At 35.7% G+C, this 14,975-nt stretch overlaps 2 protein-coding genes across 2 annotated transcripts; one reads left to right on the top strand and one right to left on the bottom strand.

The window, feature by feature from the left end:
• Nucleotides 1-375: 375 nt before the first annotated feature.
• Nucleotides 376-4,112, bottom strand: LOC141644272 (benzaldehyde dehydrogenase, mitochondrial-like). The gene is made up of 11 exons (XM_074453760.1): nt 4,045-4,112; nt 3,858-3,928; nt 3,059-3,196; nt 2,751-2,893; nt 2,493-2,646; nt 2,178-2,407; nt 1,636-1,725; nt 1,345-1,518; nt 1,124-1,261; nt 853-1,052; nt 376-766 (listed from the first exon to the last, which is right to left on the bottom strand). Exons 1-11 carry the CDS (start codon nt 4,104-4,106, stop codon nt 493-495), a joined length of 1,674 nt encoding a protein of 557 aa, XP_074309861.1. The 5' UTR covers nt 4,107-4,112; the 3' UTR covers nt 376-492.
• Nucleotides 4,113-9,959: 5,847 nt separating this feature from the next.
• On the top strand, nt 9,960-13,204 carry LOC141644271 (spermidine synthase 1-like). Its single transcript, XM_074453759.1, has 9 exons — nt 9,960-10,343; nt 11,304-11,380; nt 11,470-11,592; nt 11,668-11,772; nt 11,883-11,955; nt 12,225-12,296; nt 12,409-12,604; nt 12,711-12,840; nt 12,938-13,204. The coding sequence occupies exons 1-9, from the start codon at nt 10,133-10,135 to the stop codon at nt 13,001-13,003; spliced, it is 1,053 nt and encodes a 350-aa protein (XP_074309860.1). The 5' UTR covers nt 9,960-10,132; the 3' UTR covers nt 13,004-13,204.
• Nucleotides 13,205-14,975: the final 1,771 nt, after the last annotated feature.

Here is a 14,975-nt window from a genome sequence, read left to right as displayed (position 1 = left end):
GATGGTAAATGCAGAATTGCGACATACACAACTTTGTCGATTGATATTGAGAATACGACTATTTAGTACATGGGAAATTGGGAATGGCTCAAACTCTTGGGCCAATTATTTACCTTTTCGTGAGAGCACCAACCGTGAAGAGTGAAGAGATTATACTCTGTACAATGGATGCCCTCGATTTACCTCCAAAAACGTTATTCAATATCAAGTGATACTTCTTTCGTTTATAGGATCGTTATCTGGGATGATAAGCGTATTTTGAATAATAAATTGTGACTTAAATGCGCTCATTTAAGGGCTAAGGGCTTTGGCACGGGTTGGTGGATTCCATCCTAAGGGCACAAGATAGAAAAATCGTTCAACAAAAACGTCTAAACAACCACAATTAAGTTCAGGCTGAAGCCCTTAATAGATGATAATTAAGAAACTTTTTAAAACTCGAATATTATTTTGAATAAAAAAAGACACAGATGGGGTAGAGCAATCTAGTATCTACAACCAAGCAGGATTGTTTAACGGAGTGACCACAGCCTTGACTTGCAAGTAATTCATCAGACTGTAAATACCCTTCTCCCTTCCCTGTCCGCTCATCTTGTACCCACCAAACGGGATGGCTGCATCAAATATGTCGAAACAGTTTACCCAAACTGTCCCGACTCTCAGGGAACGAACCAAATGGTTGGCTGTGTCGATATCCCGAGTAAAAACTCCGGCTGCTAGTCCATACCGGGTTGCATTGGACCGACGAATTACATCTTGTAGGTCACTGTACATTCATAAGAAAGCAGGATGCAGGTTATAGCGTTGAAAAAGAAATAATATTAATGAGTCGGCTTGAAAAGGATTACTCACGTGAATTTCAGGATAGATTGAACGGGGCCGAAAATCTCATCCTGAGCGATCAACATGTTGTCCTTAACATCGGAGAAAACAGTTGGTTGAATATAGAATCCCTTTGAGCCATATCTTTCACCTCCTGTTTCGAGAGTAGCGCCACTGCTGACACCTGATTTAATATATCGCATAACCTTCTCGAATTGTTCTGAATCGATCTGAGGAATTTATGAAAGAAAGTTCAGCTGAAGTACAGTCATAACTCAACTTGAGTCCACAGATTACCTACCTGAGGGCCTTGCTCAATGTCTTTCCTGAAAGGGTCGCCAACTACACGTTGAATAGCACGAGCCTTTGCTTTTGCTACGAACTCATCATATACACTTTCATGGACATATGTTCGTGAGCCAGCACAACAGCATTGTCCCTGTACAAATACGAAGTATAAGCAAAAACTCTGCCCAAATCTGCTATCAGATTATGGAGTATACTATCTAAAACTCGAGTAACCTGGTTAAAAAAGAGAGCAAAGTGAGCCAGTTCCACCGCCTTGTCAACATCAGCATCCTTGCACACTATAAAAGGAGACTTTCCTCCAAGCTCCAAAGTTACCGGCTTCAGATTACTGTCAGCTGCCATCCCAAGCACTATCTTTCCAGTATCAGTTGATCCCGTAAAAGCCAACTGCGAATAAAAATCAATGAGCAAACCACCGCAACATTTTTTAAAGTATGTAAGAAATGAGGTGTTCTTAGACCGCCTTATTTTTGGGAAGAGGACAGTTACACCAGAAACTTATACCTTATCAACATCCATGTGTGATGCAAGAGCTGCACCAGCGGTAGGGCCATAACCAGAAACAACATTGACAACACCATCAGGAAGTCCAGCCTGCCACATTATGTTCTCAGTTACAATGAAATTATATCAAAATCCAACGTATTTCTCGAATTGATTTACCATATCATAGAGATCCACATTTATTTATAATTTCATATTCCGACTTCTTATTATTGCCAGTTTGCATAATTGCATTCGCAATTGAGAAAGATGTATGTTCACATTTCACATGTCAACTAGCTTAGCTGGCGTAGTTATGACCTAAATTTGAAACTCACGAGCAATGAAATTACACTTACAGCTCCCTTTACACACACCAAAAAAAGCTTACACTCGACAGTATTTTGTGTAACAACACTGAACACTCGAGCCATAAAACTAATCTTAAGAACTCTAACCCAGATTAACCTGCAGCGTAGTATTAGTAACTGAACAGTGCTGATTTTTTTACTTCTTTTTCTTAATATTTAAAAAACCATATTTGTAAAGTAAACATGATTTACCTCTTGGAGTAGCTTTGCAGCATATAAGGCAGTCAGGGGTGTTTGCTCCGCAGTTTTCATAACAATCGTGTTGCCAGTTGCTAAGGCGGGTCCAACCTTCCACACAAACATGAGGATAGGAAAATTCCACGGGATAATTTGTCCGGCAACACCAATGGGTTCATGAAGCGTTTGCAGATGATATGGTCCGTCTGCAGGTGCAGTTAACCCATGAATCTTGTCGGCCCATCCTACGCAATGAAAGCACAAAAATTGTTCAAGAAAATCAACAATAAATATTAGGCATGTGTATCACTAACAGCTTCTTTTACTTACCAGCATAATATCGTATCAAACGGGAGCACATTGGTAATTCGACTTTAGCAGCTTGCTCGTATGGCTTTCCATTGTCCCAGGTCTCAAGCGCAGCAATCTCCTCAGTGTGTTGATCAAGTAGATCCGCAAATTTCAACATGATCTTCGACCTTTCCTGTAAAAAAGGAAGTAAACACAAAAGCTAGGAAATAAGAAAGACTTTAGAAGAAAAAAAGAAGGAACTTGTAGAATGAAATGAGCCTAAATGGAGCTACTTACATAAGCAGTCATCTTTGGCCAAGGTCCCTCATCGAATGCCTTACGAGCAGCAGCTACTGCTCGGTTTATATCCTCAGCATCACCCTCGGCAACCTCAGCGATCAAGTTGCCTGTCCTCGGGTCAAATGTTTTGAACTTTTTGCCTGAAAATATCAGCACAGCTAATAAGCTTCCTAAACAGATAAGATTTTGCACAATTTGTCCATTACATAGGTCAAAGTCTCGTATCACGACTACAAAGGGGGTGAGATTCGACAATATCTTAGTATTAAGCGGTCTTATACAAGACCTCCTGTTACTAAACTCACCTGATGCTGAATCCACAAATTGTCCATTGATAAGAAGCTTCGTATATTCAACTTTTACTGGCGGAGTGATAGGGTCCTCAACTGCAGCTGCGGTGCTGTATCTTGATACCGCTGCTGCTCTCAAGTTACGAGTCCTTCCTGTGCAACAAATAAAGAAGATACTCTGATCCATTCTGCAGAGAGCCAGACTATAGCACGTAATCGACCACCAAGACACCACGGAAACAGAATGGTAAGGAATCATATTATGATTCGCGACACACAACACTTTTTAACACTTAACAGTACGGCCAAAAAGATGAATCTTTTCACCAAATAGCCAGACCCTACACTTCTTGAAGACGAGCGAGAGTAACATAGGTATATTGTATTCATATGAAATACATATATATGAGCATTGAAAGACTGAATCTAATATAACAGGCCAGAGGACAACGATTCTGAATATCATTGGCATTGACAGTAAGCTTCAGAAACTATGCAGAGTTGCCTGATTCAAATACCTAGTTTGGATAAGTCATATGCATTGAAACCGGTTTCCGATTTCATGATAGCATCAGATTGAGTAAAGGACTAAATACTTAAAAAGAGGATGTTAAGTGATCAAGCAAGATGCAGTAAAACATAGCAAATGAAGAAAGCAAAGGCCATCAAAGATACAGGGAATCAAAAACAGGCTCCCGCAAATTGCAGGGTAAGGGGGATCGTATGTATGCAGCATTACCCTTATGCTAGCAAGTAGCAACACAAAGAGACCATTTCTGGACACTCAGAGGTGATGTAAATATAGATTAAGTACCATATTGCGGAAGCAAACGAGCTGAGCGAGATAGGAAAGACGAAATCTTTACACTAGCCATGGCACCTTTCCTGTTAAATGAAAATTAACAGCAAAGAAATACTATTAACATGAACTAACTAATGTGTCAATTACTATTAATATATTAGAAAGAAAAACAGGTGAAGAAAAGACATGAGCAACCCACCAATACTTGATTTGTGAGCAAAACAAAAGCAAGCGCATTTGAATTAGTTGATAATGTGACATTATATAGAAAAATGCGCACTTTTTAACTTGTTCTAGCTCCATAATGCATTATTCAATTGGCTACCATTATAAAATTACGGGTAATTAACATTATTTAAATCGGGTGTGAGTCATCACAAGCTTGTGACCGTCACAAGTAAGAGTCATCATAATGCATTAACACAAATGTTCTCCTACAAAAATGTCAGACAAAAGGCCATGTTAACAGGTATACCAACTTTAGTACTAAGTATTAAGATAGACAATAGTTATTGTGTCTACAAATGTAAGACGGTCTTTTTAAATGAGTGTTATTTAACCAATGAAAATACCGTCTCACACTAAGAGAAGTCATACCAGAGTTCAACCATGATTTATAACATGTTCTAAAAAATCATGATTAATGTGGAAATTCAAGGTTATAGTAGAGTTCCACCATAAAAGAAAGTCATACTAGTGATGTGAGTACCATGAGTGCTGCCAAAGGGATCACTTCATCACTGCCACATGGTATATAGAGATAATGTTTTTTAGTGAACAAATTATTTTTTAAATACGGTTTCGTTAACTTTACGATAAGATTCACAATAATCTCACTTTCTTTATTGTAGTCACATTTTTACTTTACCTGGTAGCCAGTGACGAGTAAAATACAATGACACGAGCAACAAAATTTACAAATTTTTATTTAAGACGGACATGTTAGTTTTAAACAAGAAACAGATCAAATACAGTATTTGGAACCAATTTAGAAAAAGTCATTAGCTGATAGTAATAATAAATGAATGTTTAACCAATAAAAGGACCGTCTCACACCCTAAGACGGTCTTATTCTATTATTTGAGTCCTACCAATAAGCAATTTACTTGCTTTTGAGTTTAAACCTTAACATAACTAACAAATCCCTTCTGAAATGTATGAGCAGAAAACACTAATCACAGTATCAATAATGAAGTAGTTCAACAATGATTTCAAAACAACCATGATTGTCTTGAGAAGTTGAGATGCAAGTGCCGCATTATTAAACTGGAAAAGGAGTATATTATTAATAATCCGACGCTGATACAGAGAAAAATGATGGACCTAATCTCTTTAGAGTCTTAGTTTATTCAAGAAAATCTCCTATGTTATTCTGGCCAGCCTAGCATATCCAAAAAATAGGATGGCATGATGTCTTTAAGGTACAATCATAGTATTAAATTAATCGGTTTCGACTTGAGGTTGTGGTATCGGCTAAAAATGCGATAAAATGCAGTCACGGTGATTTTCTACAAAATGACTGAATACACGGTGAAACATAAATTTTACCTGTTTCAGAAAAATATGTGTTCTAAGTTCCTCTGCCAACTTGATGTGCATGAGCCTGCAGAATTGTAGGTTTGACTCTCCTGCAGAAATCAATCGTAAAGTCGTAAACACGACATTGGCAACCAGAAAACTATAGAACAGAAGACTCAGTTCTCAGCTACTTTTACAGCAACTTTGCTGTAACCAGCTGACATTAGTTACTTACCGGTTACCCCACTTCCAAAATCCAAATTGATCAAGCATGGCATAAACTTCTCTGAACGCATCACCTGAAGCACCTAGACGATAATGAAAGATATAAGCTAAGTTCTCCGTTAAATAATGCCAAGTTCAGCAAGATGGTGAATATTCCAGTTTTAAAGGTTATAAAGCTACTGCAACCTTGAGCTACATCATCTGGTTAACTCTCTTCTTCGGCCTGACCACGCTACAGAAACAGTTTCGATCAAATTAAATTCTACTTTGGGCTTACTGATAAAACGCAGCATCTGTAATAAGATGACAGCACTAGTCTTATTATTATTACACATAAAACATGAAGTACTAATCTGCTATGTAACCTTAGATCAGCATTATTAAACTGTCAATAGGCATAATATTTGTAAAACTGAAACAGAATAACATCACTACATTAGTTACCAATTTGACCAAACATGTCGAGGACAGCCATACTGGGTGAAAGAATGTGTAATCTAAGGTTGAGACGAAATCATTTCTAAGACATACAGTTGTTGCGCCTTGAGCTACAACTCCTATCAGAGGGTATAGAAGTAATAAAAGATTGGAAGGGAAGCGCGTGAGGCACCAGAATTGGCGGAAAGTGTGGCCATCAGTTCTGAACTAGTGCGCAAACCCATCCACACAATCTGTAGAATAACCAAAGTTGGCTGGTGTGAGTGGTAAGGGCTCTCATCTCTTAAACAAGTGGTCAGGGCAGGGCTTCGATTCATGACTCTTACGAATGAAAAAGTCAAACTTGGGAGGGGTCAACCCATTAAATTGTCTTCAGTACCCGAAGGCGATTGCCCCAGCTGTCGGTAGGGCATACTCCTTGTCAACACACATAACACACTCCATCCCAAACACAATGTTACGGGGTCTTGAAGCTAGAGACCCCGCAACATTTAAACAAATGATGTTATATCGGATTAAATTTAATCTGATTTGAAAATTTTATTTCACGAAAACCGGTGGCATAACTAAGAGGGATAGCATGGGCAGTCGCCCCCGTTGTAACCAATTAAAAAAAATTGTATCTTTAGCTACAATCTTCTAGTTTTTCCTATGTAAGGGCAAATTCCGGTTTTGGTACTGATGAAACCCCAATAAAAGGGAACAACCGACTACAAACTAAAAAAATGCAACAATGCAGCCCCAAATTCAGCCTGATTAAGAACAATTAATTCTATGCATGTCAAATACTCTGTATAATAATACTCTCTCCGTCTCAATCATTTATTTACGTTTGATAAAAAGGTAAACAAATGAATGAGACGGAGGGTAAGGCCTTTAAATTGCATTTGTACACAAATGAATTGTATGAATGTCAAATTAGCTAGGTAAAATGATTAGGGAGTTTAATTTACCTTGGCATATAAAGTTTGAATTACTTTGATTATGGAGGTTAGGTGAAAATCGCAATTAACAAAGCAAATGAAGTACGGAGTTGTCAAGAAAGATTACTATGCACTTCAATTATCAGCATTAGTGCCTGAGCAATATATACGTTTTGGGTAAGGTCCAAAACCCGGCCTTTGATATATTAGTAACACACCCGAAATTGAAGAAAAAAATACGAGCTATCTTGAATTATGTTTATATAAGTATAATTCATTTGATTGCTTTCAATACAAAAGTTAATAAAAGTTTTAATTAAAATATTATTCTTCATGTTCTCATCATTTGTTTACCATTTACATTTTAGTCATTTGTTTACATTTGCTATATTCATAATAATCTAATTGTCATACCGAAGATGTCTTAGTCTAGTGGTTAAGACGGAGGTATTATGGACAATAGATCTCAGGTTTGAATCCCCCCTCCCCTATATTGTAATGCGACTTAAGTGCGCGCTTTGATTAACCAAATAATAATAATAATAATAATAATAATAATAATAATAATAATAATAATTTACTTGTCATTCAATAACACTAATTACAAATGGTCCCCTCCCTTTTTCTTAATAATTGGAACCTAAAAATAAAGGCAAATAAATAATTGGAACGAAGATAGTATTTTATCGGTTGTAAACTTATGAATTGGTGATTCGATGTTAATAACGGGTGTAATGAGGTCGAACCAAGGGGGACATGCAATCACAATTCACAATTCACCACTCCAGCATTCCGAATATGGATAAGTTTTCTGTTGTTTTTCATATGAATAATGATCCCTACTATTGTATTTACAATTTAGAACGACAGCAATACCTCCAGATTTCTATAATTTTTATCGAGCTATGAACAATGAATTAAAGTTGTATAAAAGTTTCTCAATGCAAATAGGGTTTTTTGATAACTACTACATTTGTATTACCATGTTTTAAGAACTACTACCAAAATAATTTTCGCTTAAAAACTACTACCAATAAGTTTGAATTTTTAAAAAAACACTACCAAATCTCATCCAAACTCAATAAAACACAATATCAACCATTTATTTTTGAATTTCCATCCTAAGTTGTTAATTTTATCCCTTAAACTAGTTAATTGGATGAAATTTAAACAACTTTTTTACCTTAATTACGTTAGATAGGTGAATTAGATGAAGCTAATTTAAAGTGATTTTGCCCCAAAATGATTAGCAAACGGTAGTATTGGTAGTGTTAAAGGGATAAAGTTTACAACTTAAGATGGAAATTCAAAAATAAATGGTTAAAATTGTGTTTTATTGGGTTTGGATGAGATTTGGTAGTGTTTTAAAAAAAAATCAAACTTAGAGGTAGTAGTTTTTAAACGAAAATTATTTTGGTAGTAGTTATTAAAACCGTGTATTACAAAGGTAGTAGTTATCAAAAAACCCATGCAAATATAATAGTATAATTTATAATATCTACTCGTATTAGATATGAGTATTTTCTATAATTACAAAGTAAAATGTCAAATACGAGTATAACATGAAGTATCTTTCAAATAAAGTTATTTTTTTATCAATTTTTTTGGTGAAAAATGGACAATAATTTTTAGCAGTCAAAGCATCTAAGGCTCTGTTTGGCAAAACTACCTGAAAAGGTAGCTGAAACCTGAAAAAGTAGCTTAAACCTGAAAAGCTAACTGAAACCTGAAAAGGTAACTGATAAGGTAGCTGAAAATTAGGAGCTGATTATATAAAAATATGTTTGGCAAACTAACTGAAAAGGTAGCTGATTTTGGTAAAATGACGTAAAAAGATATGAAAAGTATTTAATATTATAGAATAAAGGGTACAAAATGGAAAATAAGTCATTTCAGGTACTGAGGTACCTGATTTCTCAAATGCTACCTCCATTTCAGGTACCTTATTTGACCAAATAAGCTACTTGCCAAACACTTGCAAAAAAATCAGGTAGCTGAAATTTTGATCAAATAAGTTACCTGAAATGTCGTGCCAAACGGAGCCTAAAGTATATAAAGAACTTGTTGCCATCGATAAACCTCCAAAAGAAAAAATAGATTGGATACTCAAGCACATAAAAACACATTAAAAGGAGCTCCAAATATAACAACTAGTGCTACTAGGAGCATAAAGGAACCAAAATTCAAAAGTAGACAAGCATAAAGTTTAACATTATTCCACCACCCCAATTTCAAGTAGACAACTAGACAAGCATAAAGTAACTTATTCTCCATCTTTGTTTCGGACGCTCTAAAATAACACAGATTAAAATGTCACTATTTTTTTAATTTTTTTAATAAATTATAATTATTTAATAACAAAATATTATAACTAAAGTTATCACTTTTTAGCTTGACAATCATGGTAATATTTTATCAAAAAATAATAACATTTTATCGTAAAATGGTTACATCATTTTATTTCAGACAAAAGATAACTTGTCTGTAATAATAATTTGCGGCCATTTTTGCACATCCAATTGAGAATCATATCATTATATGTTCGTTTATAAACATCACTTTATATTAACATCAATTCTTATTTAAAACCGTTGCAACTTATATATTTGTAATGCTCATACAATCAATTAAAATAGAGGTGCAAGTGAAACAAGATTTTAAACTATTTTAATCAATATTTATTTATACTTCATTCACATTATTTTTGGAACCATCCCTTTTGACTTTTGCCACCGTTACTAATTGAGAATATAGAGACCTCTAACATAATGAGAAGAGGGATTTACTGATTTTTTATTTATTTTTTCTCTATTATATCTCTCACTAAATTTGGTCTTTCATAAGACCTACTGAAAACCGATTTAAACATTAATTAACCAATAAAGTTTGTACTCGATATTTATTTGCCAAACCTAACTTAATTGAGAGAAGAAGACGGAGGTTTCGTGATAATAGACGGGTTTAACTTTTTGTCACACGTATACTTACTGACACAAGCATCAGATTCCCTGTTGGACTCTTTCAACAACTATAAACAAAGCCTGTTTTTTAAGCATTTGCCATACTACACAAAAAAGTCCAACAAACAAGTGCAAAAAAAGGGGGAGATTTTGATTTGATTTTGATTCTCCATAAATCATATATTTCCTTCTAAATATTACTAGTACTATAAATTGTAAAGTAATGGCTGAAGAAGGTATTATTATTTCAGGAAGTGAATTACCAATTAAAAGGCCTAGAGAAGAGGAATTAGAAGAAACAATGGCAGAAAATAACAATGGTGGTAATGATAATGGAGTTTCTTTAGTTAACAATGGGGAAGAAGAACAGCAAGTTAATGGGCTTTCTGCTGTTATTCCTGGATGGTTTTCTGAGATTAGTCCCATGTGGCCTGGTTTGTTTTTCTAATCAATTTTATAGATTTTGTCTCATTTTTAGGGTTTTGATTAGTTTTCATATTATATCGGTTGTTATCATTAAATGAGGTGCATAACGGCCTGCCTTATTTGATTTTCTAATAAAGAGATTGTGTTTTGATTGATATTGACTATTTTTTTGTGTTTTGGTTAGTTTTCGCATATCGATTGTTATCATTAGATGAGGTGCATAATGGGTTTTTCTATATTGGTTGATTATGAAATAAATGGTTGTATACATTATTTGGTGTTATCGTTAAATGAGGTGTATACCATTTTATGGGTTTATTGTGATTAGTCCCATATGGCCTGGGTTTGTTTTCCCAATCAAAATATTGTCTTTCGAATTATTTTGTCTCATTTTTTTTATTGTTTTGTTAAAATCATTGTATACTGGTTGTTATCATTAAATGAGGTGTAGCGGTTTTACGGGTTACCAGCTATTTGTCATTGCAAGCTATTGGTGTTTATGGATTACTTGCCTGGATCTTATTTGTGACGATCACAAGCTTGTAACCTTTCACACCGAGCAAAATACTTGCAATTATTAATGTGGGGGGAGTGTGTGGAATGACTGTTGTTGGTAATCATTGTTATATAAAGTACAGTACTATGTAAAGTTACATTACTAATTATTTTGCCATCATTTAACAATTTATAGACAATTTATAGTTACTGACTTACTGTCCTTTGATTTATAAATTGTTTGGTTGAAAATTTTATTAATTTTTGCTATTTGTCATCAACTGTCAATGTTTGTTTAGTCTTGCTGTTCCCGTCTGCTCAACGTAACTTGCAGAAATGTTGTTTCTGTAAATCGGAGCTGTTGTGCGCCTTGACTAGGCTCATCGGTCATGTCTCACGACCTACCTTGTCTCTCATCACCTCTGTGATAAAAATCTGATTTCTAAACATTGTTTTGCGGTTTTGTTTGATAGGAGAAGCACATTCTCTCAAAGTGGAAAAGATTCTGTTCCAAGAGAAGTCGAAGTACCAGAATGTTATGGTGTTTCAGGTAGAAAACTCGACCCTCATATGAAAGGCTTTCGTATGTTAGGCCAAGGCACATCTATTCTTACCTTGGTTTTGTCATTGATGTTGCAGTCAGCGACATACGGAAAAGTTCTGGTTTTGGATGGTGTAATCCAGCTCACTGAAAGGGATGAATGCGCATACCAAGAGATGATCACTCATCTCCCACTCTCTTCTATTCCAAACCCGAAAAAGGTGTTTCCCTCTCTCTTGTTTTCCTTTCATGTTGTATAAAGACCTATCTTACTTATCCCGATATTTGTCTTGTAGGTGCTGGTTATTGGAGGAGGCGATGGTGGTGTTCTGCGTGAAGTTGCTCGTTATTCATCTGTTGATCAGATTGATATCTGTGAAATTGATGAAATGGTTGTGACGGTGAGTATTTGAGGGACATGATTCTGCAATGGTTTTTTTTTGTAGAGGGTCCATGCTATTCTCTTAAATGCATAATATCAGTTTATTAAGTCGTCTTTACTGATGTGTAGGTTTCGAAGGAATTTTTCCCTGAAGTAGCTGTTGGATATGATGATCCTCGAGTGAATTTGCATATTGGTGATGGTATGGCTTCTCTCTCGTGTGGTTTACTCCGCATCATGTTGTCCACTATGTTACTCTCGCTCATTTAGAAGCTAGTATCAGACTCGGGGTTTGTCCAATTGTCACACTCGCTATATAATGGCAGTTCAAATGAGTCAGAGTAAGCGAGGTTGTTGCCACTCGCCTGTGAAATTCATACTGATGTCGAGATTTTTCTTTCCTTTCTCCATGATCTATACTTATCTTGCCTGCCTGACCTGTTGGCTGATTTTACTGTTCGGAATTCTCAGGAGTTGCATTCTTGAAGGCCGCTCCAGAGGGAACTTATGATGCTGTCATTGTTGATTCGTCTGATCCAATAGGTAACTGAACTCCCGTCTATAAGTAAACTATTTTGTTCGACAGTTATATAAGGAAATATTTACACTGTCTGTTCAATTATTATTGTTTAAACATACATCCATTATTCGATAGGCCCTGCACAGGAGCTTTTTGAAAAGCCCTTCTTCGAGTCAGTTGCAAAGGCTCTTCGACCAGGAGGAGTCGTGTGCACCCAGGCTGAAAGTATATGGCTTCATATGCATATCATTGAAGATATTGTTTCAAATTGTCGCCAGATTTTCAAGGGTTCTGTCAACTATGCATGGACTACGGTTCCTACATACCCGAGGCATGTGCTAACTCCCTTTTTAAATTTTACATAAGTTTTAATAAAATTATCGAAGTTTTTATCTAGAATTTGATCTCGGAACATGCATTTGTTGGTTAAATTTCAGTGGGGTGATCGGCTTTATGCTTTGTTCTACTTCGGGTCCAGCAGTTGATTTTAAGAACCCAGTGAACCCAATTGATGACGCCAAGGATCATGGAAATGCCAAACGGCCTTTGAAATTCTACAACTCGGAGGTAGGGCTTTTGGAGCTTCATTTACAATCTGTGCCGAAATTATTAAGTCACTCCTTGTTCAGCATTGGGTTCTCATTTGGTTGTCTCTCTTTTGCAGATTCACTCGGCGGCTTTCTGTTTGCCATCATTCGCGAAGAGAGTTATCGAACCAAAAGCAAACTAGTTTCGAACCAGCAACAAGCGTCCCCCTAAGCTACATACTCTAATGAGTGCGGAAATGTAGCCAGCCATTTATGGTTTTGATCTGGTTAGATTCAAAAGAATAACTCAGTTGTACGAGTTTATTTTACTGTTGTTTCTTACGGATTTTGGATTGTTGTAATTTTGCACGGAATCTATGCCAGTTTATCAATAAGAAGAAAAAGAATAACGAATATCGAAAACTGAATTAAATAATCAACTAAAATACTGGGTAGTAGTTAGTTACATTCTGATGGTATTGAGGAGGCGGAGGACGATAATGAGGATGGTACACTGGTGGCTACAGAAAGCAAGGCAAGAAAGCCGCCTACTCGCTTAGACTTGACCAATGCGCCGTATAATCTAGACTTGATCCCCATGGGACCAGCAGTTCTGTCGGCCTTGATAAAATGGTAGAGGAATCCCGTGAGGGTTCCAGTGGCAAATTAAAGACCTGTGTCCTCGACGAATAAGTGTAGACTCGGTCGAGATAAGTTGTAGTATGCATCCTGTTCCGGTGCTGCTTCTCTTAGATCCCAGAGCTTCTCCATACGAATATTACTATCATACTAGTGTAGTTCCCGTGCTATAGCACGGTACTTTTTAGATTTATTTTATAGAGATATTATCAATTAAATTATTTGCATAAATAAAGTATACTTTTATTTTAATGTTATAATCTACTAAATATAATATTAATAAGAGGTTGAAAAAAAAGTTTACTACCATAAGAAGACATTTTAAGTTAAGTTATTTTTTTACTATTAAAAATAACACAATAATTTATACCGTTACATGCAACTAATTTAGGGTGATTTCCTTACATAATGCTCCGAGATAAAATACCGTATGGTTACTTGAAAAATAATTCCTACCATATAGTCAAGGTAGGATGGGATAACCCAATGTAAAAGGATTGGAAAGAACATATACTTGGAATTTCTATAAGTATTGTCTTGTAAGAAATTTATTCCCTATATATTGCTACTTAGATTTTTATTTATTTTTTAATTTTAAAAAGACATATTTAGGTATCACAAAATCTTCCCTTAAAAAAAAAGGTATCACAAAATCTCATTATAGACGGCACATATCCGTCTATAACTAAAAACGAGTCAAATACAATACCACATTCCTAATAGGTCAAGCAACAAGTGTGGGGAGCAAAAATGTCACCACTTTCAAGCTATTTGACTCGTCTTTAGCTATAGACGGATATATCCGTCTATAGGAAGACTGGCTATTTAGGTATCAGTTAGTCTTGCTGAAGACGGGTCGGAGCAAGTGACGGGTAATGTCACTTACAAAACGGATAGGGGGGGACAAGGTGGGGGCACCCCCATGTTATGTACATCGGTTTTCCAGATAATCCGATGTCAATCAACTGAAGTCCATAACGAGTTTCGTAGTAGTGTGGGTTTTTTATTTTGTTCGTACAGTTCGCACCGAACAATAGGTTCGCAATATATATATATATATATATGTGTGTGTGTTAAATATAAATATAATAAGAATATAATAAATAATAAAATAAGAATAATAATAATAATAATAATGTTGAGCAGGATTAATCTGAATTGAATTAAACTGGACTTAATTAATGAGCTGAGCTGAACGAAACTGAACTTAATAGAGTTGAATTAAACTGAACTGATAATAACTGAAATGAAGTCTAAAAGAACAGGACCTAAGAGGAAGCACCCCGTATCTAATACTCCGTAGTCCGTATGTTATATTGGTATACAATACTGAATGAAGTTGAACCGACCCAAATAAATTAGGGCAAAATGGTCCAATACCACTCTTTTTTATATAACCAACCCCCAAAATTCCAAAACTTAGGCGGGAAACAAAACGCGAAAACAAAATATCAAACTCTGCAAGTCGCAACCATGGAAGTTATTGCAAGCAGGGGAAGGAATATTTTGAACCGCTGTTCAATCAAATAACAGATT

This window comes from Silene latifolia, chromosome 2 (assembly GCF_048544455.1).
Source record: "Silene latifolia isolate original U9 population chromosome 2, ASM4854445v1, whole genome shotgun sequence".
In the NCBI taxonomy this organism is placed as follows: domain Eukaryota; kingdom Viridiplantae; phylum Streptophyta; class Magnoliopsida; order Caryophyllales; family Caryophyllaceae; genus Silene; species Silene latifolia.
The sequence above is the reverse complement of the archived record's forward strand: the minus strand, read 5'-3'. Positions and strand labels throughout refer to the sequence as shown.